This window comes from Haliotis rufescens, unplaced genomic scaffold (genome assembly GCF_023055435.1).
Source record: "Haliotis rufescens isolate VD_foot unplaced genomic scaffold, xgHalRufe1.0.p SCAF_24, whole genome shotgun sequence".
Taxonomy (NCBI): Eukaryota; Metazoa; Mollusca; class Gastropoda; order Lepetellida; family Haliotidae; genus Haliotis; species Haliotis rufescens.
In genome coordinates this window covers 2,694,988-2,717,863 of record NW_025963935.1, presented here as the reverse complement: position 1 = coordinate 2,717,863, position 22,876 = coordinate 2,694,988, and the positions used below count along the sequence as shown (strand labels likewise).

The window sequence follows — 22,876 nt, the reverse complement described above, 5'->3', positions numbered from 1 at the left end:
ACACAGGGTTAGAACATAAACCCTAAAAGGCCTCTTTCCCCATCTGACACAGGGTTAGAACACAAACACTAAAAGGCCTCTTTTCCCATCTGACATGGAGTTAGAACACAAACCCTAAAAGGCCTCTTTCCCCATCTGACACGGAGTTAGAACACAAACCCTCAAAGGCCTCTTTCCCCATCTGACATGGAGTTAGAACACAAACCCTAACAGGCCTCTTTCCCCATCTGACACGGAGTTAGAACATAAACCCTAAAAGGCCTCTTTCCCCATCTGACATGGAGTTAGAACATAAACCCTAAAAGGCCTCTTTCACCATCTGACACGGAGTTAGAACATAAACCCTAAAAGGCCTCTTTCCCCATCTGACATGGAGTTAGAACATAAACCCTAAAAGGCCTCTTTCACCATCTGACACGGAGTTAGAACATAAACCCTAAAAGGCCTCTTTCACCATAAGACAGGGGGTTAGAACACAAACCCTCAAAGGCCTCTTTCACCATCTGACACGGAGTTAGAACATAAACCCTAAAAGGCCTCTTTCACCATCTGACAGGGGGTTAGAACACAAACCCTCAAAGGCCTCTTTCACCATCTGACACGGAGTTAGAACATAAACCCTAAAAGGCCTCTTTCACCATCTGACACGGAGTTAGAACATAAACCCTAAAAGGCCTCTTTCACCATCTGACAGGGGGTTAGAACACAAACCCTCAAAGGCCTCTTTCACCATCTGACACGGAGTTAGAACATAAACCCTAAAAGGCCTCTTTCACCATCTGACAGGGGGTTAGAACACAAACCCTCAAAGGCCTCTTTCACCATCTGACACGGAGTTAGAACATAAACCCTAAAAGGCCTCTTTCACCATCTGACACGGAGTTAGAACACAAACCCTAAAAGGCCTCTTTCCCCATCTGACACCGAGTTAGACCACAAACCCTCAAAGGCCTCTTTCACCATCTGACATGGAGTTAGAACATAAACCCTCAAAGGCCTCTTTCCCCATCTGACACGGAGTTAGAACATAAACCCTAAAAGGCCTCTTTCCCCATCTGACACGGAGTTAGAACACAAACCCTAAAAGGCCTCTTTCCCCATCTGACACGGAGTTAGAACATAAACCCTAAAAGGCCTCTTTCACCATCTGACATGGAGTTAGAACATAAACCCTAAAAGGCCTCTTTCACCATCTGACACGGAGTTAGAACATAAACCCTAAAAGGCATGTCTTGTTACACAGAAGTATATTACTTATTGGCATTCCGTATTTATAGAGTTTTTATCAAAACAACATCTTTCCAGCACAACAGACAAAACACATCGTGAGCATATTCTGTGACCTTCAGTAACTTTGTGGATCCCAGCTGTGGTGGATATATATGACACATACAGACATTGCCTATCGACTTTTCAGGGAATATATTGCTGGACATGCACGGTGCGCATTAGACAGGAGCATTGATGGTGTTGGTTGATAAGTCACCACCTTGTGTAGAATGTCATACAGAAGCAGTGTGTGTCATGTAGTGAGAGTGAGTGAGTTTGGTTTAACGCCGCTTTTAACAGTATTCCAGTTATATCACGGCATGTCAGCTTAATGTGGGAGGAAAGCCCAAAGTTATGCAGGTCTCAGACGTTTACCACTTCTGTGAAACCCACAAGCACGGGATGGTGCTGACAAACCTAGAAACATAATGCCCTAATGTTCTAACGTGCCCAAGGGACGCAACTCTGCCCAGCGAATCGCAACGCCTAAGACGACTGGGCCACCCGTGCCCCCTTGTGTCATGTACAAAGATGTAGGAACAGTTTAAAAATGACAATTTAACTTGTCAACCAATCCCTCGAGGGTACATGATGTGATGTACCATGTGTGTGAACCTATGTACCCCGAGCCATCAGGCTCACACACAGGGTGAGTGAGTGAGTGAGTTTGGTTTTACGCCGCTTTTAGCAATATTCCAGCAATAACACGGCGGGGGGACACCAGAAATGGGCTTCACACATTGTACCCAGGTCGGGATTCGAACCCAGGTATTCGGCGTGATGAGCGAACGCTTTAACCACTAGGCTACCCGACCAGCCCTCTCACACACAGGGTACATTACATCATATGCCCAGAGGGATCGGTTGACAACAAATTTATCTTACCGAACTTCAATCATATACGTCTGGAATATATGCCTGCAGTTTCATTGAGTAAAACTCGTAGTAGATGACACAAACAAACCGAGTTACTTCCCTTTACCTAATACATTTGGATAAACATCAGTTCATAACAACTGAACGATACCTTAAAAGATAGGCAAGTTGCCGATGATGAGTTCCGATTGATTTCACAGCGGGCAACATGAGCTAGCTGTATGGAAATTAATTGCCGCTACTTAACCAATGACCTACTATGCAATATAAAGTATTACTGACCTACCATGCAATATAGAGTACTAATGACCTACTATGCAATATAAGTACTAATGACCTACCCTGCAATATATGGTACTAATGACCTACCCTGCAATATATGGTACTAATGACCTACCCTGCAATATAGAGTACTAATGACCTACCCTGCAATATAGAGTACTAATGACCTACCATGCAATATAGAGTACTAATGACCTACCATGCAATATAAAGTACTAATGACCTACCATGTAATATAGAGTACTAATTACCTACCATGCAATATAAAGTACTAATGACCTACCATGTAATATAGAGTACTAATTACCTACCCTGCAATATAAAGTACTAATGACCTACCCTGCAATATAAAGTACTAATGACCTACCATGCAATATAAAGTACTAATGACCTACCATGTAATATAAAGTACTAATGACCTACCATGTAATATAGAGTACTAATTACCTACCATGCAATATAAAGTACTAATGACCTACCATGTAATATAGAGTACTAATTACCTACCATGCAATATAAAGTACTAATGACCTACCATGTAATATAAAGTACTAATGACCTACCATGCAATATAAAGTACTAATGACCTACCATGTAATATAGAGTACTAATTACCTACCATGCAATATAAAGTACTAATGACCTACCATGTAATATAGAGTACTAATTACCTACCATGCAATATAGAGTACTAATGACCTACCATGCAATATAAAGTTCTAACGACCTAACATGCAATATAGAGTACTAATGACCTACCATGCAAGAAGTGTAGGGGGACACAGGAGATACGGCAGTTGGGCATGGCATCCTTCATCTTCTTGGCTTCCTCGGGGTGGTTGAAACGAAAATAGTTGGAGCGACCCAAACATATCATTGAACCTGAAAAATATACATTTGTTCTATACCGTCAAACCAACATGAGCTGGGTTTACATTTGACATCCAAGTCAGTTCAGAATTAAGCCGCTTTGAACAGTAATTAAGACACCTGGTACTGAGCCAGCAAGATGTGGGAGGAAAGCCCCAAATGATCAAGTCTTGACGTTTACCACTTTGGTGAAAGCCATGAGCATTAAAGTATGGTGCTGACAAAATCTAGGATAATAAGGGAGAAGATAGGATTTGAACTCATGATCCTTGAATCCTGACATGACTAAGGGACACAACTGTGGACAGGAAATCGTAGCACTTTAAACATGTGAGTGGTAAGGTGATCGTAACTCCCATACCTAAACATAGACTTACGACAGTCGTAGTGCTAAGGTTGTTTTGTACAACAGAACACAGCAGTTCACCAGTGCCCATTATAAAAAAAGATCGATTCTATTTTAATGTTATTGCTTCAAACATTAACTCTCTATTTTCATTCATTCATTCATTCATTCATTCATTCATTCATTCATTCATTCATTCATTCATTAAATTAATTTGCTGAGCTTCAAATCTAAAATCAGCAGTTCCTGGCCATCTAAGGGAAGGAACCCTGTACAGCAAATAAAACATTAGGCCACTAGCAAATAATATATGTAACAAAATACAAAAAGAAAGGTTTCAAAATGAAGTACATCCACTTCTAAAATCATGGTATATCCTCAACTCTCAACCCAGAGACATTTGGTCTGTTTGAATACAAAAACCTACAAAGCTACAAATCGAAAGGCGCTCAAAATAGACTATCATATGTTTTAAATCATAGAACCACAGACACATTTGGTCTGGCGAAATACAAAAACCTAACATCTTCATCACTCAAGGAAGACAGAAAAACCTTACCAAGCTGGAACAAGCCCTCTGTCTGTCTGGGCAGAACAGTCCTCTGAGAGACGCAGGAACAACCGGTAATAAATCAGACCACCATTGCAAGATGATGCAGACAGAGATACACATCAGCAGCTACACCCCTAGAGTCAGGTCACAGGGTACACGGCCACACTTAGAGGTTTTATTGTCTGGTACCACACTAGCCTCAGGTACATACACCTACATGTACATAACACTTGACCCTAGAAGATGAGGACAGTCGCTGCCGAAACAACATCAATCGGTCGTCAAACTTGGTATCCATTGTCTCCTATAGCTTAAGGCCAACTCTTTCCACGAACTGATCTTAGTGCATAATCATGATCAACAGATCCTGACCCACCTAAGGGACATAACTCTGTAAGCAAACTTTGGATCTTTGATGACTTGGACTAAATGGCTTCTCGAGCACAATGAACTAGCAACTGCTGGAACAGTTGTACTTTTGTACTGACGGTAAGGGGATAAGGTCTGGGCCCACTTGCACAAATCGATCTTAGCAATAAGACTATTGTAAGCCTATGTTAAAGTATGGGAGTTAAGATCATCTTAGCGCTAAGACTACTGTAAGCCTATGTTAAAGTATGGGAGTTAAGATCATCTTAGCGCTAAGACTATTATAAGCCTATGTTAAAGTATGGGAGTTAAGATCATCTTAGCGCTAAGACTATTGTAAGCCTGTGTTAAAGTATGGGAGTTAAGATCATCTTAGCGCTAAGACTATTGTAAGCCTATGTTAAAGTATGGGAGTTAAGATCATCTTAGCGCTAAGACTATTGTAAGCATATGTTAAAGTATCGGAGTTAAGATCATCTTAGCGCTAAGATCGCTTTGTGCATGTGGGCCCTGGTCAGCTGGTAATAGAAGACAAATCTGTGCGTGTAAACCTGTCAACTACGGAGATAACTCCATCATCCCAGATAACCCCCCACACTTTTACCAGTGTTCTGCTATCTCTGACTGACAACATCACTCTGCTTGTATGCCCCCCGTACGTCAACTCAGTGGTATACACTGCATCACGGGTAACTTCCGACTGCGATAGTTGAGATTACTTTAACAATATACCCCATGGGGTGCAGGAGCTTGAAGGGGGCTTCAGCATGGATGTTTGGATACATGGAACCTCCTCAACAGATTGTAAATTCTGCCATGCGTACTTGCTTGGTCCTCTTCAAGATAGCAGGAGAGACTGCCTAGTTGCCACCAATAGTGCTTGCAGGAAGTAACGCTTGCGGACCTTATAATAACTGTGTCTCTGCGTGCGTGTGAGATATATATGTAATTCCCATATAGAAGCCCTTGTTTGATCTCCCGACCGGCAAAGATGGCAGGTTGCACTATTGACGCAATGACCAAAGTTGGCAGGTTGCATTATTGATACAATGACCAAAGTTGGCAGGTTGCATTATTGATACAATGACCAAAGTTGGCAGGTTGCACTATTGACGCAATGACCAAAGATGGCAGGTTGCACTACTGACGCAATGACCAAAGATGGCAGGTTGCACTACTGACGCAATGACCCAAGATGGCAGGTTGCACTACTGACGCAATGACCACCAAAGATGGCAGGTTGCACTATTGACGCAATGACCCAAGATGGCAGGTTGCCCTATTGATGCAATGACCAAAGATGGCAGGTTGCACTATTGATGCAATGACCGAAGATGGCAGGTTGCACTACTGACACAATGACCAAAGTTGGCAGGTTGCATTATTGATACAATGACCAAAGTTGGCAGGTTGCATTATTGATACAATGACCAAAGTTGGCAGGTTGCCCTATTGATGCAATGACCAGAGATGGCAGGTTGCACTATTGACACAATGACCAAAGATGGCAGGCTGCACTATTGATGCAATGACCAAAGTTGGCAGGTTGCACTATTGACACAATGACCAAAGTTGGCAGGTTGCACTATTGACCCAATGACCAAAGTTGGCAGGTTGCACTATTGACACAATGAACAAAGTCGGCAGGTTGCACTATTGACACAATGACCAAAGACGGCAGGTTGCACTATTGATGCAATGACCAGAGATGGCAGGTTGCACTATTGACACAATGACCAAAGTTGGCAGGTTGCACTATTGACACAATGACCAAAGTTGGCAGGTTGCACTATTGACGCAATGACCAAAGTTGGCAGGTTGCACTATTGACACAATGACCAAAGTCGGCAGGTTGCACTATTGACACAATGACCAAAGAAGGCAGGTTGCACTATTGACCCAATGACCAAAGTCGGCAGGTTGCACTATTGACACAATGACCAAAGAAGGCAGGTTGCACTATTGACACAATGACCAAAGTTGGCAGGTTGCACTTTTGATGCAATGACCAAAGTTGGCAGGTTGCACTATTGACGCAATGACCAAAGTCTGCAGGTTGCACTATTGACACAATGACCAAAGAAGGCAGGTTGCACTATTGACGCGATGACCAAAGTCGGCAGGTTTCACTATTGACACAATGACAAAAAAATGCAGGTTGAACTACTGACACAATGACCAAAGATGGCAGGTTGCACTATTGACCCAATGACCAAAGTTGGCAGGTTGCACTACTGACGCAATGACCAAAGTTGGCAGGGCTACAGAAATGTAAAACATATAAATCTTTCTTGTTTGACTTCACAGATTTGTGTCTGGTGATGTTGATGCTATTCTAGCGTTACAACCGCAGCAGTCTACAAAAATAGGATATTTAGCCCCAAACAATCATGTGTAATGTGTTTGCCAAACACAACCACATGATACAGCAGAGCCACTATCACATTCCAAACACAACTATCTTATGTTGATTCTTGGGGCATTATTTCTGTGCTCAGAGTTATTCAAACATTTCTGGTACTGAGGCCACATTTCTGAGTACTGAGGCCACATTTCTGAGTACTGAGGCCACATTTCTGGTACTGAGGCCACATTTCTGGTACTGAGGCCACATTTCTGGTACTGAGGCCACATTTCTGAGTACTGAGGCCACATTTCTGAGTACTGAGGCCACATTTCTGAGTACTGAGGCCACATTTCTGGTACTGAGGCCACATTTCTGGTACTGAGGCCACATTTCTGGTACTGAGGCCACATTTCTGAGTACTGAGGCCACATTTCTGGTACTGAGGCCACATTTCTGAGTACTGAGGCCACATTTCTGGTACTGAGGCCACATTTCTGAGTACTGAGGCCACATTTCTGGTACTGAGGCCACATTTCTGAGTACTGAGGCCACATTTCTGAGTACTGAGGCCACATTTCTGAGTACTGAGCATGTATGTAAACATCTCCAAGTACTGAGCGTGTATGTAAACATCTCCAAGTACTGAGCGTGTATTTAAACATTTCGGTGTACTTGGCATGTACTTCAACACTAACACCACACTCAGAATATTCCAGCTATATGATGGCGGTCTGTAAATAATCAAGTCTGGATCAGAAAATCCAGTGATTAATATCATGAGCATCGATCCACGCAATGGGGAGACGATGACATGCATCCCGTTAGGCGCCTCTTAAGGCCTCTTAAGACATGCATAGTCACTTCTTACGACAAACATGGGTTGCTGAAGACCTAGTCTACCCCGGATCTTCACGGGTACTATACTGAATGAGAAGTCCATTCATCATCCCAAACAGGCTCCCACAGGAGATATGCTTGGGTGAGATGAAGCGATATCTACACTGTAGATATCTCTGCAATGAAATTGCATCACAATGCTTTGCAGACCATTGTGACGTCATTGGTTACCATGACATCACAATCAAATGACATCACTAATGGCTCTGCTACTGAAGCTGTTAGCAGTTCTTTTTTACACTGAAGACACTGCTTATAACTGTCAACAAATTGAAAAAGCTGGAAGAATGTTGTTGGATGATAAATAAAATCTCACCCTTGTGCCTTTTGATATCAAATATATCAACACTCGTTGATAAAAGTGGCAAAAATCCTCGGCAAGCCTCGGAATTTTTCCACTTTTATCAAATCGTGTTGATATATTTGATATCAAAAGACACTCGGGTGAGAGTCTCTATATATGTAGGGAGTAATTATATCGTCACAATTGGCAAGTCTAGAAAGTCTTTTATAGGGACAATATGTTCCTATTATCTATATAATCAAGAAATTGTGCTTTAAACTAATTATTATTGCCTTAGAGATGAACAAGTCTATGTTAAACCTCACCCACTTATCATCATAAAAGTCAACTTAATATTGACAAAAATATAATGATTTAATAAAGTATTTCCTTCCTCAATAAATGGCATGTTTCCCTACACTTGGGACAAGCGTTCCAGCGTTCAGAGCAGGAACATCCTGTACTCCGTCTACAACAGTCACCTCTGACATTACATCCCTGTGTCTGCAACCCATTCATCCCCAGCACAACCAGGAAATGATTACCACACAACTTACTACAGGTATAAGCAGTCAGGCCACTTATGAATGAAGCAATCCACTTTGGCAGCCATTTGAAATCAATTAGGCCTCATTAACCGAGCTCAGAGACTTTGACTAGTCACTCAGAGAAGGTCTATATCTCATCCTGGCATAAAATGGATTCCAGCAGGGCTTGGTTTCAGTAGCTACCAAAATCAGTTGTCAGGAAACGCTGATTTGATTGTTGCCAGTCCACCTGAGGGCTTTGATGTATGGAGGCAGTTGTCCGGTAAATATTAGTTATGCTAATTGAAACTGTTAACCAGTTGTCTGGACGATACTATCTCCTATGTCTGCAACAGATTGACTGGACAGTTTTTGTAGCTCATACAGAATAAAGGAAATGCTTTATTCAAAAAGTAAAAAAGGCCTGCAGAATTTTGTCTTAAACCGTAAATATTACAATATCAAAGTAAAAAACATTTTTTTCACCTTGGGGCCCAAACAAAACCTAATAAAGCCTAAGAATGAGGTCAAACTAGTCTACAGATACCAAAAAATTGATGAAACATAACTAGAAACAAGTGCAAAAGTGAGCGTGGCTCACTAATACCCCTGACCCACCTAGTGTGTCAATAGTTACAAATTAAATAGCTAGGATAGGGTTAGGGTTTGAAAAATGTAAAAAAAATGTAAAATTAATAAAAACAATTTTTTTCTTTTGACTGCACCCTTCCATATGACACAGATTATATTGACTAAGTTTGAGATGAATCCAGTGAATAGTTTAAGAGAAATTGCGCTGACAAAGTTTTCGGAAGGACGTTAGGGTTTGAAAAATTCATTAAAAAAATGGAAAATCAATAAAAACAATTTTCTTCTTTTGACTGCACCCCTCCATATGACACAGATTATATTGACTAAGTTTGAGATGAATCCACTGAATAGTTTAAGAGAAACCGTTTGGACAAAGTTTTCAGACGGACAGATGGACGGAACCTTGGTATAACTATATTTTGTCAGGGGTATAAAAAAGATTGGGCGAGTCGGGTCTTACACCACTATCAGCAATATTCCAGCAATATCACAGCAGGGGACGCCAGAAACGGCTTCACACATTGCACCCATTTGGGGAAATGCAGGCCAGGCCTTTGGCATGATGAGCGAACACTTTAAAGGGCAAGTTCACACGGAAATGAACCAATTTTTCTTGTACTTTTTCCACATTAAAAGTGTTAACCTAGAAGTGTCATAGACAAAAATATAAAAATATCACAATTAATTAACATATTTTTCGCATTAAAACGATTTATATTTTTCACATTTACCAAGTGTTCTATTTCCATAACAAAAACACCATGGCTTATGCCCCTTGCAATATGACGTCATTGGTGCCAATTGATAAACATTATGACGTCATCATGCTTTGTTAGAGCCGCTTCACGTGGTGTAGGTACAGTTTTGTGATTCTAGCGTCTCACATGCCAGCCAGAATTGTGTTATGCTGAGTCACCACTGCGCCGAGTGTGTCGAAGACCATGTTGTTTTACCGCAAACTGGTACTTGATATCTTTTGCGTTGAGAATAGACAGGGTCCCAGTTGAATTGGCACCAATTACGTCATAATCTAAGGGGGATAACTCAGGCCTGTTTAGCTCGAAAAACGAAGGCCTCATAACGGCATATCATTTTCACACTATTGTGAGCTTCCTACTTTCACTGTGAAAAAATTGAGTGTATATTTTCAAACACAGATACTAATTAATTCTAAAATTGCGTTTTGTTTAGAAAAAGAAAGAAAGTGATTTTTGCGTGTACACTTCCCCTTTAACCACTAGTCTACGCCAGCCATCGCAGATTTCACTCCACAGACTGGAGCCAATTTCCAGCCTAGACCCTCATCTAATCATCACAATACATGAATATGTGAGTGAGTGAGTGAATATGGTTTTACGCCGCTTTTAGCAATATTCCAATGGGCTTCACATATTGTACCCATGTCAGGAATCGAACCCGGGTCTTCGGCGTGACGAGCGAACGCTTTGACCACTAGGCTACCCGACCGCCCCCATGAATATGTGAATCTGTGACATTGTATCAGAGCTCTAGATAACTTTTGGAGCAATTGTTTTTTATTTGAATTAGGTTATTGCATTTTTCATTGGGTAACCAATATATTTTCACTCATCTATTCATCACTCTTTTGGTTTTTCCCAAAATGAGGACACATTTTGAGATTTCAAGAAAAATAAAATAATGTTTTAGATGTATATAAGGTTCCTACCTTAAGGCTTGACTCGGAGAGCAAATTAGCTCGTAATTGTGTTTCGGAAATAAGCCCCATTGTACGGATGCTGAAAAAGCTATTCTAACTCTGAATCCCCATAGGGTATAATAAATGCCATAAAAACTACAGCCGATCACACCAAAAATAGACATTTTCTAATTTTGCATGAAAACATCCTCCAATGACCTCGAAGCGACATGGAAATAGATCACAACATAGCTATCAAGCCACGAGGTCATTGAAAACATAAGTGCTTAATAGTTAGTGAATAGTCTGTCATTGAATGAGGGAAGTGAGCACTCCAGTATTCAGACAACCAGATGATCCTCAGTGTTCCTACTCCACGAACTAATTCAAAATCACATATTATTTTACATATTCCAAATATTTAACCCCTCAGCATCTCATAACAATATGATGCAAGTATACTTGGCTAGGAATATTTCACCATATTTTGATAATTACAGTAAAGTATGTTTATAACGAACACGCTTATAACGAACTGACAGACATAACATACAACCTGCTTTTTTGTCCTGGCCATTTGCTGATAGTTTATCAGCTAAAACTGATGGATATAACGAACACTCTTATCACGAAATAACATATATAGGGAACTCACTTTGTAGTCCAGTTTGGATGAGTGAGTGAGTGAGTTGGGTTTAACGCCGCTTTAAACAGTATTCCAGTTATATCACGGCGTGTCAGCTTAATGTGGGAGGAAAGCCCGAAGTGATGCAGGTCTCAGACGTTTACCACTTCGGTGAAACCCACGAGCCTGGGTATGGTGCTGACAAACCTAGACACATAATCGGGTTATAATCTGATTCGAACCCACAATCATAGGTTTCTGGCGTGACTATGCTTGTCATAAGAGGTGACTAACTGGATTGGTTGGTCAGACTCGCTGACTTGGTTGATGCATGTCAATTGTGTGGATCGATGCTCATGATATCAATCACTGGATTGTTTGGTCCAGACTCGATTATATAGACCGCTGTCATATAGCTGGAATATTGCTGAGTGCGGCGTTAAACAACAAACCCAAACCAACCTTTATAACATATCGGCAACATGAAGGGATAGAGCCCATATTAATAGACCAAAAGCCAAATTGTCGAGTATATGGTGTCATATTCCAAACAAAAAGTGAAATAGTTACAATTCATGTAGCGTGTTGCTGATGGCAAAAGTTTGAGTGAGTGAATAGAATATGGTTTTTACACTGCTTTTAGCAATATTCCAGCAATATCGCAGAGGGGAACACCAGAAATGGGCTTCACACATTGTACCCATGTGGGGAATCAAACCCGGGTCTTTGGCGTGACAAGCGATTGCTTTTAACCACTAGACTACCCCACAGCCCCTTACGGCAAAAGGGAGTGAGAGCAATCATGATGTCACTGCAGTCTTAAATAAATGGAGATCATATCGAGTGTGCGGAATCGAACCCGGGACTAAGGTGTGACAAGCAAATGCATAATCCACTAGGCCACCAAACATTTTTTTTTTTTTTTATATTTAAAAAAAATATATTGATTTTTTTTTTTATTTATCTATTTTCTACAATTTTATTCTTATAAATGGAGATCATATCGAGTGTGCTGAATCGAACCACAGGACTAAGGTGTGACAAGCAAAATCCACTAGGCCACCAAACATTTTTTAAATACTTTTTTTATATTTTTAAAAAAAATATAATTTTTTTTTATTATTTATCTATTTTCTACAATTTTATTCTTTTTATTTATTTTAATTTTTTTTCCCCACCTTAATTGACCATAGAAAAAAACATGATTCAAACACTGTTTGATGAGATCTGTACCTATTTCTCTTGCAAGCCTACACACGACAGAGCAGTCTAGAGATACTGCTTCACGGCTCATTAAAAGTCATCTCAGCAGAAAGGGCATAATTATCACTCACCCCAAGAATAGTGCGCCATTAAACATCAAACGTGCTTGTAGATTTATGACCAGTGTGGGTCCAGGGTTGGGTTTTTATCTGGCACTTGTGAGTTACTTAAAACACCTTCATTGTTCACAGGATTGTTTTTTTAAACAGCTCAGCTCACAATATTTTCCTAAGTAACCTTTTTTAGTTTTTTTAGTTGGTTTATTGATTTTTCCTGAAACAAATCCGTTCTGTGAGGTAAAGAAATGTTTTAACACATTCTGACATAACAAGGTACACATACAAATATGGTTGGTTTGTTGTTTAACGCTGCACTCAGCAATATTCCAGCTATATGACGGCGGTCTGTAAATAATCCAGTGATTAATATCATGAGCATCGATCCACGCAAATGGGATTGATGACATGCCTGACCACCCGATCCCGCTAGTCGCCTTTTACAACAAGCTTAGTCGCCTTTTACAACAAGCATAGTCACCTTTTACGGCAAGCATGGGTTGCTGAAGACCTATTCTACCCCGGATCTTCACGGGTCAGCATGGGTTGCTGAAGACCTATTCTACCCCGGATCTCGACGGGTCTCATTGTCATGTAAATCCTTGCAAAAGCGTCTCCACCTGTACAGTAGCAAGTTTGGATGGCAAAGTGGTCTCATTAGTGCATTGCAAGATTCCAGACATATTTTTTTTTTTTTTAGATTTGAATTTTTTCGGTTCAATCTTCAGCCGCATCAAACCAATAGACATTAAAAGATGGTACTTGTTGTTATCCTGCCTGGTGCTCGGGATTATAGGGCTAAAACAAGGACTGGTCGGCTTGGAGTCAGTATACTGTGTCTGAGTGGGGTATTCATGTTAAACTGCGGCATGGTATCTCAGTGGGCTAGCACTATAAAATCGGCATCAGTCTGGACTAGTACAAGCAACCCCATACACACACATGTGCATGCACGCTGCTATATAAGTGCAATAATCTTGGACGCGACGTTAAACCCCATTTCACCTCACCTACACCCCATAGAAAATCCCAACGGCTGACACATATTATGAGCAAGTCTCCATCTTTGAGATATCCTCATTAAAAATTAAGCATTAATTCAACATGTTCCGAATCATCCCGTTATAAAAGCCAATTAATTTATTGTTAATCACCATGCAGCCGTTACAGCGAGGCCACGAACACCATGTAATCCTACACCATCAGAATGTGATGATTGAAATTAATGCCTCATGCCCAAGCCATGCACAGGCCCTGCGACCATAGGCCCTGCGACTACAGACCCTGGGACTACAGGCCCTGCGACTACAGACCCTGCGACTACAGACCCTGTGACTACAGACCCTGCGACTACAGACCCTGTGACTACAGACCCTGCGACTACAGACCCTGTGACTACAGGCCCTCCGACTACAGACCCTGTGACTACAGACCCTGCGGCTACAGACCCTGCGACTACAGGGCCTAGGACTACAGACCCTGCGACTACAGACCCTGGGACTACAGGCCCTGCGACTACAGACCCTGCGACTACAGACCCTGTGACTACAGACCCTGTGACTACAGACCCTGCGACTACAGACCCTGCGACTACAGACCCTGCGACCAAAGACCCTGTGACTACAGGCCCTGCACTACAGACCCTGCAACTTCAGACCTGGCAAATACAGGCCCTGCGACTACAGACCCTGCGACTACAGACCCTGCGACTACAGGCCCTGCACTACAGACCCTGCAACTTCAGACCTGGCAAATACAGGCCCTGCGACTACAGACCCTGCCACTACAGACCCTGCCACTACAGACCAGGCCCTGTGACTACAGACCCTGTCATTCCTGGTGTGTGGATTCTGCACAGTGACCAAGTCACAGACACATGTCACGGACTGGGACAAGCATAAACACGAACATCAATTACTGGGCTACCATCTGTTGAGAGACAAGTTTTTCTGCGCCTATGGATTGGCACAGATATAATTAGGTCAGGCCGAAGGCTTGGTGTTTTACCTTGAGTCTTCCCAAATAAAAAAAATTAAAAAATTAAAAAATCGTGGGTTTTTTCCCAACCTTTTGATGTTGTTATATGCTTAAACTTTAACTTTTATCTCAAGTTTAATCTAAAATCAACCGTGTCCATTTGTACATTTTTTTACATTTTCATATTTTATTTATATACTTATTGCCTCCTGTAAATTAGATATTAACATAGAAAATCTAGAAATTAAATAAAAATTGTCCATCTGTGTGAATGAAGAATGGTGTGTGAAAATGGTCGTATAATAAATAATCAATGATAGAAATCTTGTCATCACTACACCCTAAAACTATTTCTTGAAAACAAAAAAATTGATATTTCCAATTTATCCTTAATCGTACATAAAAAAAGAACATATCCTCAAAAAACATCCTTTCAAAGGCGTTATCTTATCATCAGAGGATCATACTCAACCTTGAGCATCAGGAGTAATTATCAGCAAGCCATGCATATAACTACCCGTCTAGTTTTATTTTCCTTTAGTTAATATAAACATAAATTTGTCCTTTCATATCATGCCTACAGCCCATATATTAGTTGTGTTTACGCCAGCAGCCACTTCCTGGCCAGGCCAGCTCATGGTACTCAACTGTGAAACAATGCAGCGTTGTGCACAAGTTATAAAGAAGACGTAGAATATGCCGACCTGATGGCTGAACCACGGCTGGACTCGGCGCCTTCCGTCTCCGCGGCCACATTTTGGCAAACCGCCAAAAACTGGAACTAGACTTTCCCTGTCTTTCATTCATCGAGCTGTGGTGGCATTGGTTACGTAGGTCCTTGTTGTGACGTGAAGATATGGCAACGTAGGTCCTGTATGTGAATATCCGATCTTGGTACAATTCGAATATATGACAACGTAGGTCCTTGAGAATGTCTAACAACAAAGATCTTGGAACAATTTGAATATATGATAATGTAGGTCCTTGTTGGGATGTGAAGATATGGCAACGTAGGTCCTGTATGTGAATATCCGATCTTGGTACAATTCGAAATTGACAACGTAGGTCCTTCAGAATGTCTAACAACAAAGATCTTGGAACAACTTGAATATACGACACCGTAGGTCCTTGTTGTGATGTGACGATATGGCAACGTAGGTCCTTGTTACGTGAATATACAATCTTGGTACAATTCGAATATATAACAACGTAGGTCCTTGAGAAGATCCACCAGCATAGATCCTTTTAAATGATCATGTAAAAGAGTAGGGCCTTTTCTCACTTGGATTTTGTTACATCAACTGTGACTTTTTATAACTAGATCCATGTCCCATCATAACTAGATCCGTGTTTCATCATAACTAGATCCGTGTTTCATCATAACTAGATCCGTGTTTCATCATAACTAGATCCGTGTTTCATCATAACTAGATCCGTGTTTCATCAGTATGCACAAACAACGATGGTAGACCCTTGTTTGGTCAATGTGAGTATTTAGGAACGTATATCCTTGCTATACCAATGTTTCAATATAAGGTCAATATATCAATACTAAATCCTTGTTACCACATGGTGCACATAGTATGAAGTCAACACAAACTTGACGTGAGATCAACCACAACAACGTTGTTTGTTACTTAATGTGAATGTAGCTTAGTCATCAGTCGCCTTGTCCCTGATTGGATAAAAAACGACAATCAAGCCAAAGTTTCAACTGGATTGGATTGTTTTGTTTATATACTTTTGGCTTCGATTTCAACGTAATTGAAATCCTCTTTTAAATACCAATACACACAATTGGGCACTAAGGCACACAATCCAACACTCAGACTTCGTATCTGAGATTGTGAATCAATCTGCAAACTCTAATTCAGTCCTGAGACACAACAAACTTCTAAAATCTGAAAATCTTGTTTTCAAGTCATGAAAAGCCTTCAGCATCCCCCATTAAAAACTCCTCACTCAGGATTCAGAAGCTCTGTCAAATCACGTGCACTGAACACAGTTGGTATCAGTTCCTGCATGGTCAGGGTTTGAAGGACCAAGATGTGTTGTCTGGAAAATATTACCAGCAGAATAAACATGCACCTTTAATAAACTCAAGCTGTACGGAGCTTCTTCGCGTTTGTAGTCCATTCACCGCTTGCTCCAGATGATTGTCAATTATGCTCATCCGGAAGTGATTATCGATAATTACACTCCGTCATCTCATTAACACTGGCCTTGAAATCAATCCTTGGACAACGACAACTGGTAATTGGTACACTTGGAACAGTAGTTGTAAGGAAGACACTTGAAACTGTACTGTAATTACAAGACACAGGTTGATCACGTCTCAGACAATTAACAACAGTTCTAACGATTCTAGAACCCTTCTTCACAGACACTCACTCCTCCACTGAAGAAGGAAATCCAAATTGGTTTCAATTTCTTTTTCTGTCACAGTACCTAATTAGAATCATTTCAAAGTCAATTTGAAAATCATAAATTCAAAACATCCATCACTGATAGTTCTATTACAAATCCGAGAAAAAATCTTCCTTCTGTTTGCAATTTCAGAACGCCACCAATAAAATTTATACAAATTAATGCAAAGAGGATTCCCCTTGATATCAAATGATATGTCAGAATTGCCTCCAGATGTGATAATAAACTCCGGCCTTAGAAGTGTTCTCCAGATCCCTTTCAAAAGATAATTATGGCGTTTGCCGTTCTAAGCGCCGTCTCCAAGACGCTGATCACTTCGCAGGACTCCTCTGTAGGTACCATTAACACCAGGTGAAGATAATTAAGAAAACTTCCAGGTTGTTTCCGGATATAAATATCTCTCTGGTAGGAAATGATAGCAATCTTTTGGCATTAAACTCATTCCAGAAAAATTCCTGGTCAAAATATCTTCCATTTATCGACATGGTCTTTGGACAGCATCAGAAATGTTTGTTCAAAGTAGAAAGTCAGGTTTCTGTAAATAAATAAACTATCTTCACAAAAACGTTCTGCAGTTAACAGCCTCCAGTAGATGTTTTCGAGTTATTCAAGAAGTGCACCACTGGATAATGTCATGTAGAAAATGTGGTTGAAACTGGATATTCCTGATTAGCTTTCTGTCGAGTACACACATGTTTATCAACAGGCGTAAGCGAATTCACGTGGTTCACAAAACCGTTTCCTATTTGAGTCGCAAATACCGTTTTCCTATCCACAAGTCATAAATGACAAATATCTGACGATGAATCAGAAGGAACTGTTGGTGTTATTGTGAAATTGGTCTCAAGTGACGTCTTTTTCCTCTCCAAAATGAGTAACAGACGTTACACGGAAACACTCACGATTACATCATTGACAATAACAGTTGAGTCAAGACGTGAAACAAGGCCAGGGAATCCAAAATTAGACTCTACCAACCCTGACAAGTGTTACAAGAAATACGGAACCAGTAAATATCTTTTCCAGGTTGATGAACAACAATTCCCTGCCACTGGAACAAGTTCTGTGCAGTTTGGGGTCAAACTGACTTAGGATCCCTCAAGTTATTGAGAAGTAGTTGAAACAAATTTTTCGTCCACAAGCTCTGCTTACAATGAAACAAACTGTTTGACTTATTGTCTTGTTCCTTGAATAAATATCTTTTAAAATATCCAGTTATTAAAAAATTCATATAGTCAAGTTTCTTGAAATTGAGTTAAACGTTGATGGATTCCAAATTCCTTGAGATGAAAAACAGACAACTCACCGGACAGAATCACAAGTACTCACGTTGTGAAATCCTTGTCCAAGACAGAAAATCCTCAAGAATCTATGCAAGCGCAATCCGATGTGTAATATTTGTAGCATATACAGGGAGAGCTGACTTCACAACACTCTCCCTACCATTGGCGCCGCCTCTTCAAGACAACAGGGAAAGTCCTCTTCCAGAATGCCATTTACCCCGGTTCAAAGCATGTTCTCCACATGTAACGCCATGCCCGAGGTCACTCTTAAACACTGCCACCGTCTGCCCACACCTGACCACGGAACTACCTCTGAGATGACCTCCGACCTCACAAGAAATAGTGCAGCAAGACACCTCCACTGCACACACTGTTCTGTAACCACGACAACTGATATAGTTGATGGGAAAAAAATCCCCTCCGGGAAGTTGCTGGTATTTTGAGAATGGGATGTTTCTGTCCAGCTATCGAGTAACTCTCCCCTCCTCTCTCAGCTGTGGTATGGAATCGCTTCTGTGTCTCTCATCAGTGTCTCTCCCATCAAGAGAGACACTTAGGAGAGCCTTTGTAGTTGCCTTGTAGTAACACCTCGGACGTCCTGAACAACAAAGCTGAAGAATGGGCCTCGCTTCCCGGAACAATCACACCGGCCCTTCATACACTCAACTTATATATCTGTACAGACTCAAAACAAAAAGTTGGTTCCAGCTCTCGTCAGGATTATCTAGAATTTGTAGTTTCCAAATGTTAAATATCTTCTAACAAGAAACAAACTTGTCCAATCCATTCCTCTGTCAACATGTTCAACTTTCTTAAAAATTGAATTTTCAAAAATCCAATTCTGACTCCCTTAAAAAATGAAACTTGTTAAACTGTCCTCCTCACACGTAGTGCTCCATTTTTTAAAGAATAAAATAAAAAATTTAGACATAAGATTTCAACTTTCAAGGTCACACACTCAGTCCCTTATGTTCCATTCCATCTTCAGCAGCCGAATTCCATCACAGGCCATTCCTGATATTATGTCACCAGAGCACGACGCCCGACAAACTTCAGCCGAACAATCGCACAGCTTGGAAGTCTTAATTTCCAGAAAAACTCTGCTTGGAAAAGTGGGTGTGTTGTTTCAGGCGATTCTCGAGTGTCCAGGTCATCACACCCCTCATCACGTACAGACACACGGGATGCTACAAGGTGGCTGGAGACTGATAACGTACGTGCATAATGTTCCCATAACATTTTAACAAAGTTTTTGAATTCCCATAAAAACATTTCCTGTGATGGGAACCCTAACATAATACTCCCAATCTGTCACAGCACCGGTGTAGTATCAGAATACAAATGTAGCTTAACACTTCATCAGCATCTCAAACACTGATTAGAATCATCAAAAATGATTTATATAGACATAAATATACATATCTAGAATGCCTTGGCACCAACATGGTCACATTTTGCATCTGTGTATGATTGTATTTGTAAATCTGTAATCATCCAATCATCTGAATCCTTTTTCAAAGTATATAAGAAATATTGGTAATGCCCTTATGAAACATTATGATGAAAAGTCTTCACACAATCTTCCAAAACAATAAACTCTCTGGGGGACTCCAGAAAACCATATTTCTGTGTGGAGGAACAGGCACCAACTTGTCAAACTCTCCACTTGAAAAGTTCGACTGAAATTGCACAGACATCTCAAAATCTTGAATTTGTTTGGAATCCTGTAAACAATGTCTGTCATTTCCTGAATCCGTTTCCATGACAGCACGTAATGTATAAACTTGCCCCTGGTGGCCAGTTCCTGAACATAGGAACTGACAAATGTGTCGATCCCTGGTACAATTCACAGCAGATGTTAGGGCTGGGATAAGTCCAGATTTGCTACCAAGGTGTCGGACCACCCAGTACCTGACCCTCCTATTACACAGCCCTACACGGGTACGCACCCTCCTATTACACGACCCTACACGGGTACGCACCCTCCTATTACACGACCCTACCCGGGTACACACCCTCCTATTACACGACCCTACCCGCGTATACACCCTCCTATTACACGACCCTACCCGGGTACGCACCCTCCTATAACACGACCCTACCCGGGTACGCACCCTCCTATAACACGACCCTACCCGGGTACGCACCCTCCTATTACACGACCCTACCCGGGTACGCACCCTCCTATAACACGACCCTACCCGGGTACGCACCCTCCTATTACACGACCCTACCCGGGTACGCACCCTCCTATAACACGACCCTACCCGGGTACGCACCCTCCTATAACACGACCCTACCCGGGTACGCACCCTCCTATTACACGACCCTACCCGGGTACGCACCCTCCTATAACACGACCCTACCCGGGTACACACCCTCCTATTGCACGACCCTACCCGGGTATGCACCCTCCTATTACACGACCCTACCCGGGTACGCACCCTCCTTTTACACGACACTACCCGGGTACGTACCCTACTATTACACGACCCTACCTGGGTACGCACCCTCCTATAACACGACCCTACCCGGGTACGCACCCTCCTATTACACAACCCTACCCGGGTACACACCCTCCTATTACACAACCCTACCCGGGTACACACCCTCCTATAACATGACCCTACCTGTGTACACACCCTCCTATAACATGACCCTACCCGGGTAGCACCCTCCTATTACACGACCCTCCCCGCGTACACACCCTCCTATAACACGACCCTACCCGGGTACACACCCTCCTATAACACGACCCTACCCAGGTACACACCCTCCTATTACACGACCCTACCCGGGTACACACCCTCCTAATACAAGATCCTACCCGGGTACGCACCCTCCTATTACACGACCCTACCCGGGTAGCACCCTCCTATTACACGACCCTGCCTGGGTACGCACCCTCCTATAACACGACCCTACCTGGGTACGCACCCTCCTATAACACGACCCTACCCGGGTACGCACCCTCCTATAACACGACCCTACCCGGGTACACACCCTCCTTTAACACGACCCTACCCGGGTACACACCATCCTATTACACTACCCGGGTACGCACGCTCCTATAACACGACCCTACCCGGGTACGCACCCTCCTATTACACGACCCTACCCGGGTACGCACCCTCCTTTAACACGACCCTACCAAGTTGCGAGGGAATTCCCAGGGGTTTCCCCAGGAATATGAAGTAGTCAGTCAGTGTTTACGTCATTTCAAAATACAGTCATGAAAAACGTATGAACATCCAAATGTATTGTCGCAAGCTCCGACGTTCATACAGTTTGGCCCTCACTCTATGAAGGTTCATACTCCAATGAACTCACACAAAGTGAAAGCCAATTCTTAAATGAACATCATTTTCATGGTCATGTGACCGGAATCTTGTCCAATGGAAAACTTAACATTAAAAAATATTACATCTTTAACCACTATCAAGACATTGAAATATGCATCATAAATATCTCTGGTGCACACTGCACAATAATTCACATCAATATCACAGCAATGACAAACCAAATAACAAGTTAATTGTCCCATTTTATCATCGGCCTTACATCCCCAGAACACCTGACCTACATCCTTCAACTACACACCTGTGCTTGTAGTTAAACGAATTCCAACATTTTCACTTACCCATTTCCAGTGCTGGAATAACTGGGTTAATTATATAAATGTACATCAAATCTTGTTTTATTTTGAATACCGTATTCGACGAAATAAGCGCCCCAATCTAAGCACCCGTGGCGATATTTGCAAATATATTGGCATGCGAACAATCCCAATTAGCACCCCTTCCGATTGATCAATGTACACAAGACTTATTTATTCATGTATAATACGCACTTGTGTGTTATAGGCACCCTTAATTATGGGCAATTAAATTCTGGAAAAATATATCTGTCGTATATAAACACTTCAGGCCGTCAGCATAAACCGCAAAATTTATCTTTCAGCTCTGTTTTTTCCACCAAAATAATATTCTAATAAGAGCCCCCTATTTCTAATTTTGAGAGCGCCCTGGGTGCTTATTACGTCAAATACGGTATTGATACCAGGTACTAAATCGATTTGAAAATTGATACGCCCCTGGGCAATAAACCTTTCATATCATTATAGATAAATCTTTTCTCCTTTTTCAAATGTGTTTAATTTCGGCAAGTGAATACTTATCTATGGAAATCCTGTACTTTATCTTTTAACATGAAACGGTTTATTCTGTGTTGTCATTAATGATTAATGTATGTACCTGAAAACTCCCCTGATACCTCGAGGATATTTATGGCGGTTGACAAACAGGCCGAGTCTAAATTTACTACCTGGGTACCCACTAGGGCCGGGATGAGTTCAAATTTACTACCTGGGTACCCACTA

The 22,876-nt window shown here is 41.6% G+C and overlaps 1 protein-coding gene across 6 annotated transcripts in view; it reads right to left on the bottom strand.

Annotated features, from left to right (window-relative positions):
- LOC124120339 (pleckstrin homology-like domain family B member 2) overlaps positions 1-22,876 on the bottom strand; it is a 173,514-nt gene that overhangs the window by 104,944 nt on the left and 45,694 nt on the right. For 4 of the 6 annotated variants that reach the window (XM_048401978.1, XM_048401982.1, XM_048401981.1 and 1 more), the window contains one exon: positions 3,187-3,309. In XM_048401978.1, the coding sequence (XP_048257935.1) occupies positions 3,187-3,309 (123 nt within the window). Of the gene's footprint in view, positions 1-3,186; positions 3,310-15,492; positions 15,851-18,544; positions 18,907-22,876 lie in introns of those variants that run through there. The other 2 variants (XM_048401984.1, XM_048401983.1) reach the window with 2 other exon arrangements.